Here is a 26005-nt window from a genome sequence, read left to right as displayed (position 1 = left end):
CCGATGGATAGAGTTCTCGCGGATCGCAGCGGAATGTCGGTCGCGACGGCAGCACGAGCTGAATACGCGACGCACCTACGTGACAAGATGACGGAAGCTTTACACAAAGCACGCCGTAATCTTCGCACTGCTAGGGCGCAACAGAAGGCGCAGTACGACCGCTCGCATCGGAACGTCCGCTACGAAGTGGGCGATCTGGTGCTTCGACGCCAGCACGTTCTCAGCGATTCTAGCAAACAGTTCGCTGCCTCGCTGGCGCCGAAGTGGACCGGGCCGTATCAAGTACGAGAGAAGGTTTCCTCGCTTTTTTACCGGCTCGAGAGCATGAAAGGGAAGCCGATCGGCAGGCCGGTACACGTATGCGACCTGAAACGCTACGTGCCGCGTGATGAGCAGTGGGATGAAGATCAGACCCTCCCTCAACCGCGGTCGGTGAGTGAGAGCAGCCAGAATCGCACGGCGAGCCCACAGCCGCGCTACTACTTGCGTAGCAGGTGGAAGTGATCTGACGGCTATATTTGCGTAGCCCGATGACTGCGAGGACCATTCGTAAGTCCGGGCCGTGCTGGCACCTTGTTAGTTCCTGCCGGGAAGCGAACGTCTAGCGACAGCAGAGCGCAGAGTATTGACGACGAGCCGTCGTTCCAGTCTTCAAGCAACCACACAGACTACGACGGGAATGTGGCGTGAACGATTCAATGTGTTTTCATGCGGTGTGTGCATTGACTAAAGACTTGCGAGGGCCAGTGCGGTGTGCTGTGAGTCGTTGATGATGCGGACAACCATTCCCTTCGTAACGGGCGTTGACGGTGTTCCCGGATCCGGCCAGTCATGCTGCTTATCACAATTTCGTTCCGTGCAGTCGACTAATCCAATTTTCTGAAGCAGGAAACAAGACATGGCCGTGCGAACTGCCTGCAGTACTCGCAGGTACAACTGACGCACCAGCAGCGCTACGCTGGCCTTGCAGCCGCACGAACCACTACCCGGCGCCCAGCAAGCGACCGCCCGGCTTGTGTAGCCGACACCTAGGGTGCGGCACGGAGAGTCACCTTCGAGCCGGAACTACGATCCGCCTCGCAAGCCCGAGCAGTGCCACTGACTGGACACCTTCGAGTCGGCATCAAGTACCTGCCACCTGAGGGCTACAGCAACGCAAGCCCGACGCTCAAAGCCGGCGTGTGCAACGCTGCCTTGATCACCAACCTTGGCGGGAACATTAGCAAACAGGCGCCCGAACCCTTCGGGCGTACCTAGGTGCCAGCATCAACGTACGGGGGGCTTCTTAAGGGGAGGAGGATGTGGGGAGCACCCGCCTCCATTTCCTCCCGCGTACCCGCGGCGTCCCGTTCGCACGTGGCGATGGGTCGGGCCGGCGTAGACATGGGAGAGAGGCACTACGCGCACTCCCTTTCTCCGTCGCTCTGATGACGCGCGTACCTCTCTTCCCCTACGCGGCTCAGGGGAAAGGAAAACGTATCCGGCGGGCGAGGAGCACTTCCCCTCGCAAAAAGGTAAAAAAGCATAAAAGCGCGCCACCAGAGGAGACTCGCTCTCTTGGGACGCCGGACACCTGCCGCCTGGACGAAAGCACCTGCCGCATCCCGTGAGTGACCTCGTTTGTCTGACCCACACAGACAACGAGGCAAGCCTATTTACTACTATTACTGAGAGGACGTCCCTCTGCGAGTGTTCATTATTGCTAATTGCAATAAACGTTATTACCGTTGACGCTGCTGGTTGCCTTATTCGTTCGAACCCGGCGTAGCCGCGATTCCCGCGCTACGGGTTGGGAGTACCACGAAGCGACTGCGTGGGGCTAGATCCGGAGCTTGCCTTCAGCCCTAGCCGCACGCAGAGTGGATCCCCCACAGTCTTCACTGCTATCCTAATACGGCACGCTTCCACTATAGGTGGGCGAATATCTTAGCTGCGTTAGAAGCATCGGCATATGTATAGGGTACACGTCTAACGTATCAGTGTAAATGTGACTACTATCATTGTCGCTCATGATTTGTTGCATGCCCACGAGTGCAGACGAGAAGAATCGAAAAGCGCCTTTTTGTTGTTGTTGACCACAACCAGTATAAAGCCTACAAATAATGAAGCCAAGGCAAGTTCGTTGTAGCTTTCTTTTCATGGATGTGCGGAAAGTGATGAAAAAAATAAAATGGGACGTCTACTTAAGAATGTTTGGTGCATGCGGACCGGTTGGTATGTCTTCGAGAGTCGTTCGCATAGCATTCGACAGCATTCGACACATAGTAAGGGCGATCATCATTAGCTAGACTTAGCGCATGACACATCGCTGCGGCAAGTGCGGGGTGCGATCATTACGCGGGAAAGGAAAAAAAATCAAATTTTGACGATAAAATTCAGGGATGTGATCATTACACGAGTGTGATCATTATACAAGTAAATGCGGTAAGCATGGTGGCACATGCACTGACAAACATGAACAGATCTCACTCGATCACTGCGAACACTTGGTACGGCAAAGCTGGTGCGATGAAACCAAAACACTGATGGGCAGGCAGTGGAAAACGAACACTTCATCTGCCTCTCATTTCAACGTGTCTCCAAAACTTGAGCTTACCGTATTTACTCGAATCTAACGCGCACTTTTTTTCTGATAAAACGGGTCCAAAAGTAGCCTGCACGTTAGAATCGAGTACGACCCTAAATCTCCGTTACCATATCGCCATCGACATTTCAAAATGGTTGCCTCACACAGGCTTGTAGCCTAGCGGCCGTAGCTTTCTCCATTTGCTATAGTATGTTTGCTTAGATTAATGCACCCTCTGTCTTCCTGGTTTTCCTGTTTTCCGCATTTGCTCTATCAGCATGGAAGTGCCGACGGCAAAGACATGCCGAGTTCATCACGATGTTGCAATTAAAAGGAAAGTGGTCACTTGTGCTGAGATGGACAGAAATCGGGCCGCATCATGGGTGTTCAGAGTTCCCGAAACTAGCGCGCGAGACTGGTGCAAACAGGAGAAGTTTTCTGTCATGTTTTTAATTTCCCCATGCTCTCCAGAAAGTTCGGGGGGAAAGATTCTGCTCAATGAAAGTCAATAAAATGTTCTCAAGATATCACTCTGGAACTATTATGGAAGCATCAAGGAGACATTCTAAACATTTGTGCCAATTTTCATCAAAATCTATGAAGAAATAAGGAATTTCATTTTCAAAGCCATGTCGCCCCTTAAGAATTCATAGGGTATCATATTAAGACCTGGGGATTTTTTGGTGTCTAAATTGAGAAGCAATGCCATTATGCCTTCTTTCGAAATACCGAGGTTGCTTTTATCACTCGATTGTCTAGTTAGCTCTGAAGAATTTTTATTTTTTGAATGTAAACAGATATGAAGATTTGATTAAATGATTCTGCAACCAGATTAGGTTCGCTCAATGTGTTTCCATTCAAGAGTACACTTTTTGCTGCACTTTTGGAATCGCTCATGTACCGCCAAAACTTCTGCAGTGATGTTACCTTGTATTCGGATAGAGTATTAGTCATGAAATACATTCGAACTGTTTTTAGCTCACTGTGCACCTGAGAACTTAGCTTTGGAATCACTGCAGTATTTTTTGGCTTGTTCTTAAACGCACGGCACAGTCGCTGTTTGAGATGAATAATGCTCCGCGTTACTCACGGATAGTTTTTTTTTTTTTCGAAGTGCTTTGTCCTTTGGGGTACAAAACACGATAAGCAGTCTTGTACGGTAGATTTGAAGAAATTACAAAGCTGGTTGATATCATTTGTTGTAGGCATTACATCAAGCGCTGTCTCTAAATAATCTAAAATGGACGTGTCGTCTGCACTATTGAAATTGTTCACTTTTGTTGTCGGGTAGCTTACTAAATGCTTGTTATTTTGTCTCAAGGTGGTTATGATAAGTTCATGGTCCGAGATCTCTTGTTGGATGCTGTTTTCTTGCTGAAAGGATCCTTGGGATAATAGCAGTAAGTCAAATAGTGACTGGCAGAACCCTTGAACTCGTGTTGGCTGGTTAACAGTCTGTAATAAGTGATATTTCAACATTGTTTCGAACATGCTTTCAGCATGTAACTTATCTAAAGATCCTGGAATTCTATCATCCCAGTCCATGCCAGGTAAGTTAAAATGACCTACTAATATTATTTTACTTGTGCTGTTCGTCACATTTGATAAGTGGTCATCGAGTCTGTCAAAGACCTCCACTGAGCTTCCAGGAGGCCTGTAATAGCACCAACAATTAACGGTATTTTGTTCATGAATAACCTGCACTACATATTTTCACATCCGTGGAATCTCAGTAGTGGTTCATATGTGAGAGTCCTTCTAATTAGTAGTGCGGCACTACCACCCCTCGTCTGTCTGTCGTTACAAAGTACATTGTACGAAGGAAGAAACACATCGGCGTCCGCAGCATCAGTAGACAACCAGGTCTCAGTAATGGCAATCAAATCGGGGTCATGTAGTAGTACCAAACTCTCTAATTGTTCACTTTTATTAACAACACTTTGTGCATTAACATTGATTAGTCTGATTTCATAGAGCTTTTGACGTCACTCAAGGTGGGAGGAAACAATGTTATAATTGCTTGCTAGCTTCACCTGCGAATTGGACCACAAGTCCCATGTGTAAGCAACGTGGTTTACATAAAGTTGTCACGGACCAGTATCACCTTGGCATCATTGCTTTTATCTGCCTGCGCAGAGCGCCCAAGCAATATTCTTTTTTCAAGTGTTTCACGTGAGTAGTCATCAGATATGCTAAAATTTGTTTTTAGTTTGCTGCAATTCTTGAATACAGCTATTTTTTCTTTGTAGTCATATAGCCGCATAATTATGGGCCTGTGTCCTTCTTCTTATCATTTGACCAATTCAGTGAATTCGCTCTACTGATGATACAGTGATGCCAAGGGTATCAGAGAAAATTTCTTCCAGCACTTTTTTTCAATATTGTCACGTAGTAGAGAGATGGTGAAGATGGCAGCAAAACTGTGATTGACGAAACCAGCATCTTATTGGGTGAACTTGTGCCTTCAAAAGCAGGCTACACTCAAAGAACAACGATAGCGACGAACACAGTCGGCGATCGGCGAAAATCTGACCAGCGGGTCAAGCGCGTCAGCTTTTATACATCAGTCGTCGAATGTTCCAGAATAATCATTGGGACATGCGTGTCTTCCACAAAGTTCTACACCATACGCGTCGTGCGATGAAATCAGATTACACAAGGTTCGTTGACAACAGACAGCGGATAGAACCGTCAATAACTTTTGAGAATTCCGATACATGCAAGCGCATCCTACGCTGTGCGATAACATTTTTTGTGCCATGAAATGCGGCACATCACCCGATGAAGACAAACAAGTACACATGTCAATACAATATCTTTTCTTGTTTCATTATGCCCTCGGGGGACACCGAACGCAATAAGATTATTTCTTCGACCTCTGTCCTCCAGTTCAGTCTGCCTTTGCTGTTGTTGTTCGCCTGTGCGCTGAGGACATTGGACTATACATTCGAGGATTGTTAGTTTAGCAGATAGCTCAGGAAGAGGTTCAAGAGGCTCCGTATGCATTTGCCTATCTAGAATTAGTTACAACAGCTCTTCGTTTGTTGGCCCCGGGTTGGTTTTGACGTCCCCAGAAAGCAGAATAGGGAAATGCGGCCACAAAACGCTAAAGATTCCAAAAATACCTGCATGGAGTGGCAGTACAAGAAGAAAAAAATTATTTGTGCAAAAGTGTGATACAGGAGTGTAATATCCAACTTGTAAAATAATCCAAGCATGCTTGAATGACATGATCGCTGCTGTAGTGCCACTCCCACTGAAGATGGGTTGAAGAAGTGTTGCTTTTATATCCACGGCATCGGATGACATGCCTCAATTTGGGTGTTTCCACAGGCTGCTGTCCGTCATGTGATAGTGTCCTGGGAACAATGAATCTGGCAAGACTCGAAGTCCGTCACTGGCTCCTTGCGTACTAATCAGTAGCGGCACCATCTGTAAAATAATCCAGGCATGCTTGAACGATATGATCGTTGCTGTACTGCCACTCCCACAGTTGGTTGGAAGCGAAAACTGCTGCAGCATGCCGGCATTATGCCGGGTCTTGCCGTTACGTCTACAATACTGGCTACACGTGCACTGAGACTCACAAAGTTAGTTCTTTTTTTTTTATGTTCCTGTAGTGAAAAAAAGTTCAAATTTTAAAAGGTGTAATGTCATCAGAAACCATTATCAGCTACAACGTAAGCGAAGCATCAACGAGTTGTAAACGTCGACTTTTTCTAGCTTTGTGTGGCAGCAGCGTTCGTGCTGACTCAGGCCACGTGATTATCGATAGAACTGCTTGAATGGCCATCCAATTAGTCCAAATCATCCAGGTAGCGTGCATAACGTGGTTTACGTGGTGCCGCACAAAGAACATTAAGAAGAACTCGGAAGAAATATTTTTGTAACTTGTTTGGGAAGTAACTAGGGTATGTAATGCAGCTTTGACTGGTTGCCCAGATGATCTCATTTTGTTCTCGCCACTTGGCTGGATGTTCTTGTTTGAGTGCTCGGATAACGGCTCTGGCTGTTGCCTCAAGGTCACTTGAAGGTCGCCGACAACGGTAGCTAAAAGCCTTTCATGCTTAAAACGAGAGCGCACCAACAAGAGCCAGTGCATCTGGCGTCCATCAGGAGACGTACAACTGAAAACAATGACCACTAAACATGCATGCCCGTTTAGTGCTCAAGTGTGCTTCATTTGAACTTTCAGAAGTAGTCAATGGGAGTCTATAAATGCTGCTTGCATCATTCAAATGTAATTTAATACAAAAACTATGCGATTGAACTCTGGTACTGCAATTGTTCAGCTATCATGGAGAGATGATGGGTAGTACTTGCATGGATTTGCTAATGTTTATGTTTGTGACTCTAGGCATTCATATGGTGTGACTCAGTATGCCTTATCATTACGAATTTCCAAGCGATCATAATTTTCTTAACACAGCAAGGCGACAAGTCTCTTCACACACGCTCATTACAACGGACCTGCATCAACAGACCTTTGGGTATAACGGACCATATTTCAACCTTATTCTGCTCTACCTATTTTATTAATGCAACGAAGCTCGCTTTTAACGGACCGCACTACAACAGACTATCGGCTACAGCAGACGAAATTAGCGGCAATTTTTGTCACCATCGGGCATATAAAATAGACTTTACCGTGTCGACACGGGCTGGCAACTGAGTTGTGAGAGTCAGCCGATGATCGCGGCTCAATATCATGCGCGCGACGAAGGGAGGAAAGCGGGGCGGAAGCACGGCATCATTTGAATGCGAGGCACGGTTGGAGGCCAGGGAGAGGGGGCATTTTACTCCAGTAGCTGCTGTTAATGACACAGCCTTGTGGGCGCCATTTCTTGAAAGCGATCTGTGATGTGGACAAAGTGCGTGCCCATGCAAGCACTGTATCGTAAAAGCAATTTGCAATGTGGCCAAAGTGTGCCCAGTGCCAGTAGCTTCGTATGCGCTGTGCTTTCGATGTTTAGTTTGCGTTGAAGCGAGAGAAGGCACGAATGTCAATTTCCCTCACTGTTGCTGCTGTGCTTCCTCACTCCAAGATTTTGACACAGAATGATTTTGGCACAGTATCCCCAAAGTAGGGGAACATTCCCTGACATGAAAGTGCCTCTCTCCTGCCAGGAATGAGGCCCCCGGACAGAAGGAGTGCGACGAGGCCATTGACAGGTTGAACGCCGCCATCCGGGAGCTGGACCGTGCATCGCTCAGCATCCTCAGTCAGGACACCACACACCAGGCCGACAGCAGCCTCCTCAAGGTGAGCCCTTCCTCTGCAAGCCCACATTTAATGTCGCGGAGTGGCATCTTTGCGCAAGCATTTCACTTTCCGACATTGCTTAGCCTCTTACACACCAAGTAGTCATCGTTCAGTAGGCGCTCCTGCATGGCCACCCTGATGACCGCTGATGAAAGCACAGCACCATTGAATCACGAGAGGGCAAACATACTTTTGGAAAGCGAGATGCTTGTGCAACCAAATTTAATACAAGCTGTGCTTGGTAGCACCGAACGTTGGACAAAAACGCGACCGGCGATGGCATCCAGCATGATGGCAGCCACATAAACATATTGTCATCAACACGAGCTGACCTAATGCTTTTTTTTTTCCAACCAGTTCTTGCGGCCAACATGCCGCAGTCATTTGTTGAAAGCATACTTGACAGCTTTGCAGTTCAGACAAGTAGATGTTGGAATGACTAAAAGGCAGGTAAATGGCACACAGTACTTGTAGCCAAGTTTTTTTGTCAAAGAGCGACACTTACATACGAGACTGAGAGGAACAGGAGAAGCAAAAAGTAAGGACAACTGGCAATAGCAGTTCAACGACAATGTGTGGCAACGCAGAGAGATAAGAATCATGGCTTATCGCTCCTGTCTTGTGCATACCATTCCATTTAAGGAATGCAATCCTGGCCATGAGAGTCACAGAAACTTTGCTAATGCATTTCTTATAAAACGCTTCATGCTTGTTGCTTTCTTAGTATGACATGATGGGACAACCGTGTCATATTTAGTATGCATATACAACCACATGCACAACAATGACTGGCTGGATGGGAACAAGGCTCACAGGAAAAGTGGTGCTTATGCAAATGCATGTTGATGCATCTTTGACCAACATACAACTTGCCACAGAAAAAGCTTGATCCTTAGTCACTTGTTGAAACTCACTTTGGCACATGATAGTTTAAAAGCCAGATCGTTTCACTTTACACCTTTTCCAAAGTTTTATTCATGAGGGGGGCAAATGTTTCCGAACTTTGGAAAAAGCAGCACTGATCTATTTTCTTTTGGCATCCTTAAGGCTGTGTGAGAAATAATGTGCTTGTCAAATCATGTAAGATTCAAATAATTTTTTTTTCCTGCCGCATCGAGGCTCTCATTGTCCTGTTTTATCCATTTAGTTAAGGTTATTGCATTCACAAATGATGATGCGATTACAATACCCAACTGCGTTCATTCTTTGAAGTTGAGCACAAAAACTTTTTTTAGCCATACAAAACCAGGCCAGTGATAGTGAAGAAGGCAAATAATGGGAAAAAAATTTTTGACTACCTTAGAGTGACTGCAGGTAAAGAGCATTAGTGTTTTTCTTTTTTTTCATCTTTGGTGGTATTACTCATTGAAGGCTGAATGAGAGTTGGAAGATTCAGATGCTGCAGTTGATTCCCATCTCTTATTGTGGTGGTTGAATGGAAAACAAAGGCCACATTTACATAAAATCTTTTAAAATGTTGTCATTCTGCTGTTGACCTCAATATAACAAAGTTGATGAAGTCGGCAGCTTACATTGACATATTGAAATTTTGTTGTATTGAGATTCGACCTTTTTGGCAATTGAGTGCAGTGGCCGGTAAATTTTTCTTGCACTAAAAGGACTGCAATACTTTCCGAATTATTGGGCAGTCAGAAAACACAATTTTCAAAGAGAACACAACTTTCATTTTGTTGAATTTGAGAGTCGACAATCAAAGATGTGCCTTCCTGCTGCGTGGACAATATCTTCACAGAGGCAGCACGAAGCTAAGCCTGCAACACTCTCACGTCATCTCCGCCCCCACGGCAGATACTGTCACCTGCAGTGAGACGACGCTATTATGAAAAGTGCAGGTGAATGGGAGTGAATGCTTGGTCTGCCTCTCACTTCAATGCATCTCTGAAATTCGAGATTACGCGGCCTCCAGCCTTTGCACCTGTGAGGATCCGCACATGTGCTCGGCCGTGGCTCCCTCCCCTTTCTCCTCAGCTTGCTCTCAGACTCACACTTATCGCACTTGGACTTAACACTAGGGGTGTGTGAATACTCAAATTGAGTTGAATAGTGAACATTCAAATAATTTGATTTGCAAATGTAATATCTGATATTCATTTATTTGAATGTTTAGTAAATTAGATGTATAGACCTGCGCAGTGCTGTATGTGCCATCGCAATCACAGAATTTGTCCCTGTGAGTCAGGCACGTCCGCAGGATCATTTTTCGGGGGGGGTCCAACCCAAAGTAACTTTTCTATGCAAATGAGGGGGAGATTACCTTTACTAGTACAAATGTGAATAACGCCCACCATTCACCATAAAAACGCGTAAACCCACAAAAGATAACGGAAATAAGGTGTATTTTACACGTACGCCTGCGCAATTCACCTCTCCTTTACTTGACAAACAAAGAACTACGTTACATTGACTCGCGCAGGAAAGAAGCACCAAGAACAAATAAAGAAGCAAAAGTGTAAAATAAAGATTACGTTAGTAAAATAGAACTGAAAAAGCAGCAGTTGGCAACAAAGGCAAACAAACCGCGCGGAGTTAAGTTACTCCGCCAGCCAATCACAGAAGCCAACAAAATCGTCATCATGCGGTCTTTTCAAAATGGTGTCGTACTTGATACCTCCGAAGCGTCTGCTGCTCGTGAAGAGTCTTTTCATCGGCAGAAGCAATGAGGTGTGCAACAGACATAGACAAAATGTATGGAGTCTTCAAAAGTCTGCGGTGCTGTTCATTTCACTGCTGCGCCCGTTTTACTCATGAAACTTCACTGCCAACTGAAGTGAAACTTTACAACAAATAATTGTAGCGAAGCTAGCATGTTATTTCAGTTCAATAAAGAATTAGGAATTCGCCATTCCACTATAATAGGCGAGGGAAAAGGTATAAAATTATGCGCTAATAACTTTATTTTTGTAGTTACCGCCTTATTTGGGTAACATAAAAGTTTCAAGTACAAATTATTTGCAGCCTCGTGGAGGAACAGTAGCTGGTGGTTATGAGGGTGTGGGCGGGGCTTCATTGCAGACTTAAGTTGTATGCGACTATGGTAGCGTTTTTTTAATTAGCTCTGGGAGAATTATACAGAAATATACATTTGCGGAACACTCACAGTTCTTTTGGATCCCTCATTTACTGCTCTAACAAGTGCCACAACCGACTCGTATTGTTATTTGGGAAGTTATGTAACGATGCATGGCCGCCAGTCGCATACAACCACGTAGAGCGCAGGAAGCTGCGATTCTAGACGTACTGCGCCCATCGCGAAAGGTTAGAAAAACACCTACATAAGCACAGCAGAGAAGTGACTACGTTGGGCGGCTCTAATGATAACTGTAGAAGCGTCATTCAGAACACACGGAATTGTCCTCCATTCCCGGCAGCGTTTTCTCTGTTTCCTTTTTAAATAAACAGGTGTTGATCCATAAATATTTTAATAAACAATGGCTAAATTTGTTAATTTTCGCTTTTCCTGCCTGTTTGGCTGTTGTCTCGGCCCTCTCCCTTAGTAGATCGCTTAATTTCTCAACTCCTTGAGACTCTTGTTTCCATTTGAGAATTGTACAGCACGAAAAGTGCTGTACAATTAGGGAAACACCACATGAGTTAACGGGCGACCGTCATATTGCCTATGAGTTTAAGGGTTATTGCAGGGTTTGATGATGGATGCTGTCTCGCATTATTTTATTTTCCACCTTATCTATCCCATATCATGGGTATATGGTTCCGAGGATCTGTCAGCGTTGCGGCGAGCCATCACTCGAGCAAATAATGAAACAAAAAGAAAAGTTAAACGCAATTGGCATTTTCTCTGGCCGCAACTTGTTCCACGTGCATACATACCAGCTGACCATGAACTGAATCCCTTTCCTGGTCCCTGGATCAGACTAGACGAAGAAGGTTGAACTAACGAAGCAACAACAATGCGCGTGACCGTTGAATAGATGGTGACAACTGAATGCATCTCGAGTTAATCACGCGGGCACTGAATTGGTGAGGAAACTGGCCTTCACATCCCAGGAGACGCCGATAACTACCGCCATCCAAAAGCACTGAAAAAGGCAACAAAATGTTGACCACCGAATAGCTCTCAAGTCTCAACATTGATTTGGCGGCGCTTTAGGAATGTGTCTGAGAAGTGGTGGCGTGGGCGGAGGGGGGGTGGTATGCGTCTTAATTTTGGGTTGGGAGGGGGCGGGCCCGTGCCCCCCCCGGGCCCCCCCTTGGGTACGTGCCTGCTGTGAGTGCTTCTGCCTTGCTGTATGCACTCTGCAGCGCCATCCCAAGCAGGAATCGCACACACGGCACCCAGAATGGCGCCATGGCAGCAGCGGTCTCTTCTGTCGGTGCAAGGTTCGGCCAAGGCAATGGAACCGATCAAAACAATAACGCGACACGGACAGCAGAAACAGCAACAGAAGCAGTGCATAGTTCGGAAAACGCAAAATCTTGTACGAAGATCATGCCGATTAGCCACCGGAAAGTACACAGATCGGGTTGGATACGCAGAGCCAAACGCTGCTTCAACAGCTGTCAGTCTAACCTGTACACAAGATCTTAGAACCAATCACCAGTGAGCCACCAATGTGCACCAAGCATACTGCGATTACTTGCAGCCTGTTACCTCATTCGCCAGCGGTGAATTCTCATCACGGTCACACTGCCTAGGCCATTAGGGCTAATCAGAACTGCTTCGTCGGTTGTCGCCAACTAAAGTTACGGCTTGGTGCCGGATCGATGCAGATCTGTTCACGGCAGTGACGTGACACTCGGAAAGCTGACAAACCACCTGGCAAATCAAACTGAGTGTGCCGGATGGCAGCGAAGTTGTTCACGTCTGCCATCTTTGCGACAGACCCTACGGCAGCCTCTCATTCCCGATGCCATTCATAGGTGCACGTTTGTCTCTTTTTGTAGCTTCGAGCAACTGTCACAAGACTAGCTTGGGATTTACATGGTGACTGCAAAAGTGTCCTGTGGCTAGTGCGCCGACTGCCTGGTGACATACATTTGCATGGACGGCAGATGAAAGAGAAATTAAAGGGGGGAGCATCGCGTGACATTGTTCTATTCAACAACACTGCAGACAAGTTATAACAAATGATTGAAGACTTTAACAGAGAGAGTGTAAGAGTTGGCTTGATTAAGCGCTGAAAGCTTTTTCCTTTCATTTATTTTCTTCCACACTAGGTTTAAGAGAGGACGCGGCTTTCGCATCTCGAAAAATGTCAAAAAAAATAATTTTTGAAAATCACATTTTCATTTGCTATTACTCTTTTTCTATCTTATTCCGAAATATCATCACTGCAAACCATGTAGAAGTGCTCTGAAAAATTTATTTCATCAGCCAAGGTGGCTAAGAATTTCGCGGAAATCAAAAAAGAACAGCATTTTTCAAGTCACTTCTCCGGAACTACAGTGGCTAGAAGGGGGAAGTGTGATTATCCCCGAGCGGTCACTATGGGAGTCGCTGACGCTGCCTAGCGATGCCACTACCAGATGGCGCTCGATCCTGTTTACACGTCGTCGTCGAGTTGAGCGCTTTTCCAGCGGATGGCTGCGAGTTTCCTACACGTGCTGTCGGAGTTTTTTCAGTCTGCTTGCTAAGATTTTCGTCGAAGTTTGTGCGAATGACGCACAATGAGCCGCCGTCAAAGCCATTGTTTTGTGCCAGGATGCACGACTGGTTACAAGTCATGCAAGAACAAGTTTTCATTGTTTGGAGTCCCGAAGGAAGACGCCGTGTTTCAGAAGTGGCAAAGGAACATACCGAGAGCAGATAAGCCACTTGAATGCAACGCAGCCGTATGTGAGCTGCATTTCGATCAGCAGTTCATCTCACGACACTTTGAACACTCAATTGACGGCCAAACAGTGCTCTTGGACCGAAGCAGGCCACTTCTTCTGCCGGGCGCCGTACCGACGATATTTCCAAATGTACCAAAGTACCTCTCCAAGGCAGTTCCGAAGAAAAGAAAGCCTAAAGAGAGGTCAAGCTTGCATTCCCCATTGCCACCAAAAAGGCGTCGAAAGGATGGGCCGCTGCAACCACTTTCGCAAAACGACGTTGATCACCTTGATCTACCTGTGCCTTCCGACGATGAAGACGCACATGACTATAAGAATGTCCGTCTTCCGTCCAGCCGGTGGGGAAAGCACATTCTCAGCGAAGAACCGTTAAAGGTAGCTTATAGTTTGTGCTTAGCTGTGCCCAAAAACATGAGTGTTCTGCATGCACAAAAGCTGGTGCTTTTCACAGTCGTCGACACCGTGGTGAAGTGCGAAGTATTTGTGCGAGGGGTTCCGATCGCCCTGGAAACCTCAGGGGATCCAGCTTCTTTGCTGAAGGATGTTGACGCCATCTGTGTTTGAGCTGGGGCCGGACTTTTGGAAGAGTTCCCGTTTGCGTCTTCAAATGCGAATTTAACAGTGTGGAATGACACCATCTACAACCAGTGTTGCAAAGGAGTTTCAGGGAGCGAAGAGAAATGCTGTATGAAGTGCAAGTATCTCGGAAAGCTTTTGATTAACCAAAGGTGCAGGAAAAAGAAACAAAAAGTAAGACCAAGCTCTGCCATGAAAATGAAGGCAAAAGCCGAAACAGTGCGTCGCCTCAGGACAAAGGTCAAAACTTTAGACCAAGTGATTTCCAAGCTGCAGCAGGAAAATGAGGAGATTGAAGAATCTGCCGTCCTGAAGAGAATTGACATGCTCCCACCCAAACAGAAGGCTGCTATCATGCAATGCTTTGAAGCTGGGAGACGAAAGTCCCCAAAAGGCATGCGTTATAGTCCGGAGTGGCTACTCGAGTGCATCATCATGCACATGAAAAGTCCTCGACTTTATGAACACGTCCGCAGAGAAAAAATACTTGCTCTGCCCAGCCGAAGCTGCCTCAAGAAATACAAAAAGCAGTATGAGAGCAGCTTCGGGTTCAATGCACATGTGCTTTCAGGCATCCTGAACAAGACGAAAAAATTGAGTGACTTTGAATGCCACGGAGGGCTCATAATCGACGAAATGAAACTTTCCGAAAACTTGGGTGTTGCGGGAGGTGGAAAGATTGATGGGTTTGTAGACCTCGGTCCCTTTACACCCGAATCTGACAAAACACTCCCTTGCAACCACGGATTAGTGGTAATGTTTCAGCCGCTGTCAGGTTCGTGGCACCAGATTCTCGGTGTGTTTGCCTGTAAGGGCAATGTCAAGGCGCCACTACTCTCCAAGATCGTCTTGGAAGCGGTGATGCTAACTGAGAATGCTGGGCTGAGAGTGGATTATGTGACATGTGATGGAGCATCATGGAATCGGGCAATGTGGCATCAGTTTGGAATATCTGGTAAAGGAACAGCTATCAAGCCATCAACATCCCACCCCACTGATGATGACCGACGACTGTTTTTCCTGTCAGACTTTCCACACTTAGTGAAGTGTGTGAGAAACGGCTTTGTTAAAGCTGGTTACAAGACACCAGCAGGGCATGTGGACGTGAAGCCACTAAAGATAGCATATGAACTGGACAAATGTGCCACAACGCTCAAAGTTATGCCAAAGATGAGCGAAGTCCACCTGAACCCTAATAATTTTGAGAAAATGAAAGTTAATTATGCCTTTCATCTTTTCAGCTCTGAAGTTCTACGTGGCCTCTTCTTCTATAAGAGCCAAATTGACAAAGCCTTGGCACACCGGAAGCAGACAGAACATTTCATTGGATTTATGCAGAAGTTAATTGCCATCATGACATCAAGAATTCCATCCAGTGCCCTCAGACCGAATTCACCAGAAGAACAGGTGCTGAGTGATTCCCTACTTTACATCAACGAATGGGAAGCCAAAACAGGCCCCTCAAAAGCAGGTTTTTTGTCTTCAAGCACAGCAGAGGGTTTAAGAGTGACCCTGCAAGGAACGTCGGAGCTTTTAAGATACCTAACGGAGCAAGTAGGTTACAAATATTTGCTAACTTCCCGCCTGAGCCAGGATCCCATAGAGAAGTTGTTTGGCATAATTCGCCAGTTTTCGGGATGTAATGATCATCCAACCTCAGCACAGTTCCTTACTGCTGTTAACTGTCTGAGCTTCAATAATTTAGTAAAAGCTCTAGACACAGGCAACTGCTCAGGTGGCACAATCGTGTCATTTGTCGGACCAGCTGAGGCAGCCGACCAAGTGGACAACTTGATTGGTGCAGGAAGAATTGACGAAGCCTCCAGCGTGCTTGAAACATCATCCTTGTGCACTGATCATCCTTATCCGGAGAAGCATAGTGATGCAAGGCTGGTATTTTATTTGGCTGGCTATGTGGCCCGACGGAAAATACTAACAACGAAATGTCGAGACTGCTTTGAGCAGCTGCTGAAATCGGTTGAGAATTCAGATGAAGCTCTCTCATCTTTCACCCAGTTTTGTGATAAAGGAGGGCTTCTGTATCCCTCAAGACAACTTTTTTCATTCGTGGAAGCTTTGGAGGATAGCTTCACAATGTGGTTCAGTTGGAAGAAGGTCCAAAGAGATAGCGCCACCGATATTTTGCATTGTATGCAACACGTGCCTTCCATTGGTTGTGATGCCCACAAAGAAGCACTGTCAAGCAATATAGTGAAGTTTTTTATCTTGACACGACTTCACTTTTACATCAAGTCTTTGAACAAAGAAAGAATATCAACGCGAGAAAAAAAGAAACATCTGAAGATGCGCCGCACTACATAACCAACATACCAATGCGGATGCTCACTTTGCCTAATCTTAACTTGCTGAATAAAACTGATAAAAATTAAGAAGCTTGTGTGGATCTCAGTTATTTTTTATTTTTATAGACAGTGCTATGGTGCCTGTTTGTTAGGAATTAGTAGTCAACACCAGCATGCCAGCAATTTTGAATCTCCAGTAGTGCAGGTCATCTCACAAAGTGAACCGATTAACTAACTCGGACCTCACGGGTTAATGAGGAGCAAGATCGGCAGGAGGGCACGAAGGCAGTTACAGTAAGGTCATTTTCGCAGTATTATTTAGGAGCTAATGCCGCGGTCATGATAAATCAGTTTCGGATACAGGTCAAACATGGCACCGTTCAACAGATCATCGTCGCTTGTCGAATGAATAAACGCAGATCTCGGCACTAATACGCTCTGTGTTTAGTCTAGTAAACATGTGAAACTGCGATCGCGTGGCCTCCGCTGTAGAATCAACGGCACCAGACGCATGTACGGAATAGGCAGCTGTAGATGCATCTTGGACCGGCTTTTGCAACAGCGCTAAGCGAAGTGCGGATGCCATGCGATCGTAGTTGCCTCAGAAATGGCTTCATTATGACTGCAGCGAAACTAAAAAAAAGGAGTGTAGAACACCAAGCTGCCTCAGTGCCGCGACTGGAATGCCACAGTGCCTACAGCAGACCGCCGCCTCCGAACGACGTGGATGGATGGATGGATGTTATGAGTGTCCCCTTTGGAACGGGGCGGTGGCTTGCGCCACCAAACTCTTGCTACTATGCTGCCTAATATCCTACCTTGGTTAATCAATGAGAAACAAAAAAAAAAGACACTATGAACTACCACGTCCAAATTTTCTGATACCCTATTGCGAACTGTGCTTTTGTACGTCTCCGTCTTTTGTCGTTTCCCTACTTTTCTTCCACCAATCCTCCAATCGCCTCTTACTGATGTCTATTGCGGACCTGTTTGCTTTACCACTGCTCCCGCTGAACCCAAGGGCTTCAAGGAGGCCAGTGGTGCCTAAATCGACCGCTGGATAGACGTCTTCACATTCTAATAAAATATGCTCCGTCGTTTCCCTAGCTTTACCGCAGCAAGCACATGCTTCTTCTTCCTTCTTATATCTCGCTTTATAGGTGCGTGTTCTAAGGCATCCCGATCTCGCTTCGAAAAGTAATGAGCTTCCCTTTGAGTTATCATAAATGGTTTCTTTCCTAATTTCGTTTTTTCCCCTTAAGTAGTTACTCATGGCAGGTTTCTTTTCCATTGCCGCCACCCATGAGATTAATTCAGCCTCTCTGACTTTCCGCTTGACCTTCTTTGTTGCTGTGTTGCCCACCCCACAGGCCGCATACTTGCTGGTAAGCTTCCTAGTTCTTTTCCTCCACTGTGAATCAATGTTTTGCCTGTACAGATACCTGAACACTCTCCCAGCCCATTTACTTTCCTCCATATTCCTCAGCCGTTCTTCATACTCAATTTTACTGCGAGCTTCCCTCACTTCAAAACTAGTCCAGCCCATATCCCCTTGCACAGCTTCATTTGTAGTCTTCCCGTGAGCGCCCAATGCGAGGCGACCCACTGACCTTTGGTTCCCGTCGAGTCCTGATTGTACCCCTGATTTAAAGCAAACAACCGCATTTCCAAAAGTAAGTCCTGGAACCATTACCCCTTTCCACATACCTCGGAGGACCTCGTACCTATTGTATCCCCATAGCGCTCTGTGCTTCATTATGGCTGCATTTCTCTTCCCCTTGACTGTTATGGTTTTTTCCTGTGTTTCCATATATCCGTTGCCTTCGTTTATCCATATACCAAGGTATTTATATTCTGTTACCCGAGGTATTTCTTGGCCCTGTATCTCCACTGTCTGTTCACTGTTATCATTGAATACAATAACACCTGATTTTCTAACACTAAATTTCAAACCTAAATTGTTGGCTTCCTGTCCACAGATATTAGCCAGACGTTGCAAATCACTTTGCTTGTTTGCGAGCAACACAATGTCGTCCGCATAAAATAAACCTGGGAGTTGCTGCTCTATTACTGTACCTGCCTGTTTGTATGATAGATTGAACCCGATATTACTTCCTTCTAGCGCCCTCTCCATCCTCACCATGGACATCATAAACAGCAGCGGAGATAAAGGGCACCCCTGCCTCAGTCCCTTGTTGATATGAACTTTCTCCGCGCTCCTCCTCCCTTCCCATTCAACGCAAACAGTATTTTCTAGGTAAATCTCTCTGAAAAGCTGTATACAATCGTTACCTAAGCCTTCCCCTTCCAGAATATCCCACAAAATGCTGCGGTCTACGTTGTCGTATGCTCCTGTAATGTCCAAAAAGGCCACATACAACGGTCTGCTTTCTGCTTTTGATATTTCAATACACTGAGTAAGAACAAACAAGTTATCATCCAAACGCCTACCTATTCTAAAGCCATTCTGAAGCTCTCCCAAAATGCCATTATTTTCTGCCCATGCTTGAAGCTTTAATTTGATTGCCTGCATTGCTAGCCTGTATATTACCGATGTAATGGTCAACGGTCTATACGAGTGAATTCTGTCTTTCTCCCCCTTACCTTTATAAATTAAATTCATTCTACTTTGTCGCCAACTGTCTGGTATTCGTCTATCTTTTAAAGTTTTTTCAACTGCTTTCACGAGAGCTTCCTTACTTTTTGGTCCCAGTTCATTTATCAGCCTAACGGGAACCTCGTCTAGCCCTGTGGCTGTGCGCTTAGGAATTTTCTCTTCCGCTTTCTTCCAGTTTAAATTTGTAAGCACTAGCTCCTTTCCCCCTTGGGTCTCTTTCATGCTCTTTTTTTCTTCAAATACAACCTCGTCCTTGCCTTTGAAAGATTCGGCTGTTACTTTTTGGATGTAATTTATTGCTGCTTCTCCTTCCAGTCTGTTTTCATCTTCATCTAGGATATGTTGTTGTATTGTTGTTGACTTCCTGCCTAATGATTTTATGTGATTCCAAAATATTCTAGGTGCGGCCTTCTTTTTCTCACGTATTTCTGACAACCAACTTTCGCTTTCACCTTTTAATTTTGCTTGTACCAGTATTTGAACCATAGACTTTTTCTCCCGGTATATTTCCCATTTACTGGTTACTTCATCCTGTGGCAACTGCGCCTTCTTTGCCTGCCTGTGCTCTCGAGATGCTTTCTGTCGTTCGGCGATCGCTTCTCGTATCTCCTTGTTCCACCAGCTTTTCGGTTTCTTTTTTCCTTTCCAATGAACATGTTGTTTCTCTTTCCGTAATTCTGTCGTTACTACACTTAGAAGCTCACCATATTCCCACCCCTTACTTGGCGACTTGCCAATTTCTTCCTCCACTCTAGTGACTATATTCGCTATTTGTTCAGCGTTCAAATTTGGACTGGCCATTTTGCTTTCGTTGCTCTCTTTCCCAACTACATATCCCATTTTCAAAATGATGCGTTTATGGTCACTCCCTATGCTGCTAAACCCTTCCTCATCGATGACCATTTCTCTCAACTTATCATGAATTCCTTCTGTCATCAGACAGTAATCAATGGTCGATTGCCGGTTTCCCACTTCCCACGTGATCTGTCCTTCACACTTAAGCCCTGTATTCACGATCACGAGGTTATGTTGCTCGCAAAGGTCTAGCATTGACTTCCCGTTATTGTCGGTATAGCCATCTAAATCCTGTATGTGGGCATTCATGTCACCTAATAGGATTATCTCAGCACCATTCCCGAAACCCCTAATATCAGCGCTTATGCATTCCACTAACTCTTTATTCTTCTCTGTGCAATTTATTCCGGTCCACAAATACGTAACTCCAAGCCAAGTTTCTTTCCCACTCATTGTACCTGCTAACCAAAGATGCTCTTGACATTGTGAATTTACTCTCTTCCATTTGGCTCCCTGATGGATGAGCATTCCGACTCCCCCTCCCTTTCTTTCCGACTTAGTTCTGTTGCACCCTTCCCATACATAATTCTCAATAACTGGCGGCTCTTCTGAGTCTCTAAGGTGCGTTTCTGTAACCGCATACACCCCTATTTGTTCTCTATGTAACTGCTCCTCAATCTCTGCCCACTTTTCCTTTCTTCTGCCGCCCTGCATGTTTATGTAGCCTATTGCATGGCGAGCTCTTGTTCTTGCTTTCCTCCTTTTTCTGTTATCGACGGCAATGCTCTTCTGATGTTCCCCTAGGGGACCTTCTTTATTACTACCTACTCTGACCTCCTGAGCGCCCGCGGGCCCCCTAAAAAAGCAACAGCGCGACCCCCAAGTCGCCAGCCCACTTCTCGTGCTAGCCTGTAATTGAAGTGGATCCCATCTCGTTTAAAACCACCACAACTTCTCACTTCCCTGTTTACTTCGACAACCTCGAAGCCTTTCTCTCGGCTCATTTTCCATATTGCCTCATTGGCAGCCATTACGGCTCTTTGTACGTGACTGTCACGCACAGGCACCTCCGGCACCGTGCACACCACGATCTGCGCCTGAGGGGATAGCTCGCGCAAGTCGTCCACCCCCTTCGCCAAGCGCTGGGCTAGTCCTGGCCCTTTCCCTTTCAGGACGTCATTTAGCCCACCTGCTACTACGACAAGGTTGCGCACGTGGGCATTTTCCGTGAGCTTTTCTTTTGCTCGCTCCATGACAGAACCCAGTGTCTGTCCTGGAAATGTCCCTACCGCCACTCTTTTGTCGCCTTTCACCCTCTCTACAATTGCTTTTGAGCACCCAGCCATGTTTGAGTCGCCAGCGATAATCACCCTTTGACTCTCTCCTACCTCTCCCTGCTTCCCGGCTTCCTGTGGCTGCAGCGTCGCCTCACTCGGGGCGTGTTGCGCTGCTTCGCTATAGCTACGCCGATTCACCGGCGGCGAGCTGGCGACCGCTTGCTTTGGCTCCCTGCCTCCCACTTCGCCCTCGCTTTGGTGTCCTGACCCGACATTATCCGCTGCCCGAGTCTCAAGAGCGTCGAGCCGCCTTTGCAGTTCGGCGCTCCTTTCTTTCGCCTCCCCAAGCTCGGCCACAGTCCTCACCAACTGCGCGGCCTGGGCCGCCTCCACCTTGACGAAATTTTCAACCTTCGCCTGCAGTTCTATCCGCTTCTCCTGCTCCTCCCTCAGGTTTGCCTTAAGCTCTTCAAACTTAGCCGCCCAATTCTCTTCCAGTTTTTGGACGGCTTCCCTGACGCGCTCGCACGACCTGCACGTGAAGCTAGACCCCACCGCGTCTGCTAAATTCTGAAATTTAGTCTCGTCGAGGAAGCACCAGCGCAGGCACTCGTCGCACTGCACTTGCTCCCCGTCCCCCGCGGCCTTCATGTTTTTCGAGTTCATCGCTAGGCCTACGTCCCTAGGCCCAACGAGCAAGTTCGCCAAATCACTCACGCAAACCCGACCTCGACCGCTATCCCAAACAAAAACAAAGAATTATCACTCCCTACTCCATGTGAGAATCCGAAGAGCTAGCTGAAAGAACTACCCCCTAGGCCTAACGGGGGAGCCGCCAGACCTAGACAAAGCCGGTACGTTTCCTACTCCTACCAAAAATTCAAAATTTGCGCCCCTACTCCATGCAAAAGAAAACACTTCAAAACACTAGCTAATAAAGATAAAAGAGTACTTAGCTACGAACGAAGTCGCTGAAGCCTCGTCCACAGGAGCGTCCGCGAGCCACGACCGTTCCCAACGCGACGTGTAAGCGAATGCGAGCGCCACCTGAGCGGAACATCCGAGAAGCCCACGCGAGAGGCGGCGCCTTGCGCACACTTCCCTATTCTAGCCACTGTACCGGAACGGCGCAACCGAGCGCCGCCATCTTGGTCTCGTTGGAAAGCGCATTTCTCCGCCTTCAAATTTGCCGCTTCAGCTACCTCCTCCATACAGAAACAAGCACACAAAAAGCAAATGATTGAAGGTCTTGCTGTAGTCTGCGATTGGCCGCCCCCGCCACGTGACTCTAGCGCGGTTCGCCATTAGTCCGGCGCTCGCGTCGTCTGCTCGGCTCTTGGCACCTCGCGAGTCTGGAAGTCACCACTGGCCGTAATCTTGACGTGTCAAAACGGGCGCTACGCGGACATCATAGTAGCGTGGCCGATCCCTGCGTTTGTGGACGTCTCAGACCCGCAGCTAAGCATACCGAGCATCGGCGACGCGGACATGGCTACCAAAATTCGCGCGCGGAATCCGGACACGCGGCTAAGCCTTTCAGCACTCCGTGTTTCGGACCAAGCCAATTGACCAAACACATCGTGCACGCAATCCTCGGACCCGCCACTAAGCATTTCGCGCATAGGAGTCTCCAACTCGTCGATCAAGCACATCGCGCGCGGATATCTCGGACCCTCGCCTAAGCACAAGAAATAGGCATCGGCGCCTCCGACTGCGCAACTACGTAGTACATCGAGCGTCGGCTCTTCAAGCCCGCGTCTAGGCATTTCGCGCGTCGGCGCCTCGAACTGCGCAACTAAACACATCAGGCGTCGACTCCTCGAGCCCGCGACTATGCATTTCGCGCATCGGCACCTCGGACTGTGCGACTAAGCACATCAAGCGTCGACTCCTCGAGCCCGCGACTATGCATTTCACGCATCGGCACCTCGAACTGCGCAACTAAACACATCAGGTGTCGACTCCTCGAGCCCGCGGCTATGCATTTCGCGCATCGGCACCTCGGACTGTGCGACTAAGCACATCAAGCGTCGACTCCTCGAGCCCGCGATTATGCATTTCACGCATCGGCACCTCGAACTGCGCAACTAAACACATCAGGTGTCGACTCCTCGAGCCCGCGACTATGCATTTCGCGCATCGGCACCTCGGACTGTGTGACTAAGCACATCAAGCGTCGACTCCTCGAGCCCGCGACTATGCATTTCACGCATCGGCACCTCGAACTGCGCAACTAAACGCATCAAGCGTCGACTCCTCGAGCCCGCGACGATGCATTTCGCGCATCGGCACCTCTGACTTCGCGCGTTGGCACCTCGATCTGCGCGACTAAGCACATCAAGTGTCGACTCCTCGAGCCCGCGATTATGCATTTCGCGCATCGGCACCTCGGACTGTGCGACTAAACACATCAAGCGTCGACTCCTCGAGCCCGCGACTATGCATTTCACGCATCGGCACCTCGTACTTCGCACGTCGGCACTTCGATCTGCGCGACTAAGCACATCGAGCGTCGGCTCTTCGAGCCCGCGTCTAGGCATTTCGCGCGTCGGCGCCTCGAACTGCGCAACTAAACACATCAGGCGTCGACTCCTCGAGCCCGCAACTATATATATGCATTTCGCGCATCGGCACCTCGGACTGTGCGACTAAGCACATCAAGCGTCGACTCCTCGAGCTCGCGACTATGCATTTCACGCATCGGCACCTCGGACTGTGCGACTAAGCACATCAAGCGTCGACTCCTCGAGCCCGCGACTATGCATTTCACGCATCGGCACCTCGAACTGCGCAACTAAACACATCAGGTGTCGACTCCTCGAGCCCGCGGCTATATGCATTTCACGCATCGGCACCTCTGACTTCGCGCGTTGGCACCTCGATCTGCGCGACTAAGCACATCAAGTGTCGACTCCTCGAGCCCGCGATTATGCATTTCGCGCATCGGCACCTCGGACTGTGCGACTAAACACATCAAGCGTCGACTCCTCGAGCCCGCGACTATATGCATTTCACGCATCGGCACCTCGTACTTCGCACGTCGGCACTTCGATCTGCGCGACTAAGCACATCGAGCGTCGGCTCTTCGAGCCCGCGTCTAGGCATTTCGCGCGTCGGCGCCTCGAACTGCGCAACTAAACACATCAGGCGTCGACTCCTCGAGCCCGCAACTATGCATTTCGCGCATCGGAACCTCGGACTGTGCGACTAAGCACATCAAGCGTCGACTCCTCGAGCTCGCGACTATGCATTTCACGCATCGGCACCTCGGACTGTGCGACTAAGCACATCAAGCGTCGACTCCTCGAGCCCGCGACTATGCATTTCACGCATCGGCACCTCGAACTGCGCAACTAAACACATCAGGTGTCGACTCCTCGAGCCCGCGGCTATATGCATTTCACGCATCGGCACCTCTGACTTCGCGCGTTGGCACCTCGATCTGCGCGACTAAGCACATCAAGTGTCGACTCCTCGAGCCCGCGATTATGCATTTCGCGCATCGGCACCTCGGACTGTGCGACTAAACACATCAAGCGTCGACTCCTCGAGCCCGCGACTATATGCATTTCACGCATCGGCACCTCGTACTTCGCACGTCGGCACTTCGATCTGCGCGACTAAGCACATCAAGTGTCGACTCCTCGAGCCCGCGACTATGCATTTCGCGCATCGGCACCTCGAACTGCGCAACTAAACACATCAAGCGTCGACTCCTCGAGCCCGTGACTATGCATTTCGCGCATCGGCACCTTGGACTGCGTGACTAAGCACATCAAGTGTCGACTCCTCGAGCGCGCGCGACTATGCATTTCGCGCATCGGCACCTTGGACTGCGCGGCTAGGTACTTCGCGCGTCGGCACCTAGATCTGCACGACTAAGCACATCAAGCGTCGACTTCTCGAGCCCGCGACTATGCATTTCGCGCATCGGCACCTCGGACTTCGCGCGTCGGCACTTCGATCTGCGCGACTAAACACATCAAGCGTCTACTCCTCGAGCCCGCGACTATGCATTTCGCGCATCGGCACCTCGTACTTCGCGCGTCGGCACTTCGATCTGCGCGACTAAGCACATCAAGCGTCGACTCCTCGAGCCCGCGACTATGCATTTCGCGCATCGGCACCTCGAACTGCGCAACTAAACACATCAAGCGTCGACTCCTCGAGCCCGCGACTATGCATTTCGCGCATCGGCACCTTGGACTGCACGACTAAGCACATCAAGCGTCGACTCCTCGAGCCCGCGACTATGCATTTCGCGCATCGGCACCTCGGACTGCGCGACTAAGCACATCAAGTGTCGACTCCTCGAGCCCGCGACTATGCATTTCGCGCATCGGCACCTCGGACTGCGCGGCTAGGTACTTCGCGCGTCGGCACCTCGATCTGCACGACTAAGCACATCAAGCGTCGACTCCTCGAGCCCGCGACTATGCATTTCGCGCATCGGCACCTCGGACTGCGCGACTAAGCACATCAAGTGTCGACTCCTCGAGCCCGCGACTATGCATTTCGCGCATCGGCACCTTGGACTGCGCGGCTAGGTACTTCGCGCGTCGGCACCTCGATCTGCACGACTAAGCACATCAAGCGTCGACTCCTCGAGCCCGCGACTATGCACATCAAGTGTCGACTCCTCGAGCCCGCGACTATGCATTTCGCGCATCGGCACCTTGGACTGCGCGGCTAGGTACTTCGCGCGTCGGCACCTCGATCTGCGCGAATCAAAGGGTAGAGACCCAAAAAGTCACCTGTAAGCAAAGACAGCAAAAACTACAATACTGGTGCATT

The 26005-nt window shown here is 48.2% G+C and overlaps 1 protein-coding gene across 5 annotated transcripts in view; it reads left to right on the top strand.

Moving 5' to 3' along the window:
* The window catches only part of rhea (Talin_middle and talin-RS domain-containing protein rhea), a 439862-nt gene that overhangs the window by 263938 nt on the left and 149919 nt on the right, over positions 1 to 26005 (top strand). For all 5 annotated transcript variants that reach the window (XM_075693866.1, XM_075693865.1, XM_075693867.1 and 2 more), the window contains one exon: positions 7694 to 7829. In XM_075693866.1, coding sequence (XP_075549981.1) covers positions 7694 to 7829 — 136 coding nt within the window. The remainder of the gene's footprint in view (positions 1 to 7693; positions 7830 to 26005) is intronic.

This window comes from Dermacentor variabilis, chromosome 5 (genome assembly GCF_050947875.1).
Source record: "Dermacentor variabilis isolate Ectoservices chromosome 5, ASM5094787v1, whole genome shotgun sequence".
Taxonomy (NCBI): domain Eukaryota; kingdom Metazoa; phylum Arthropoda; class Arachnida; order Ixodida; family Ixodidae; genus Dermacentor; species Dermacentor variabilis.
This window is presented reverse-complemented; position numbering and strand designations above follow the sequence as displayed.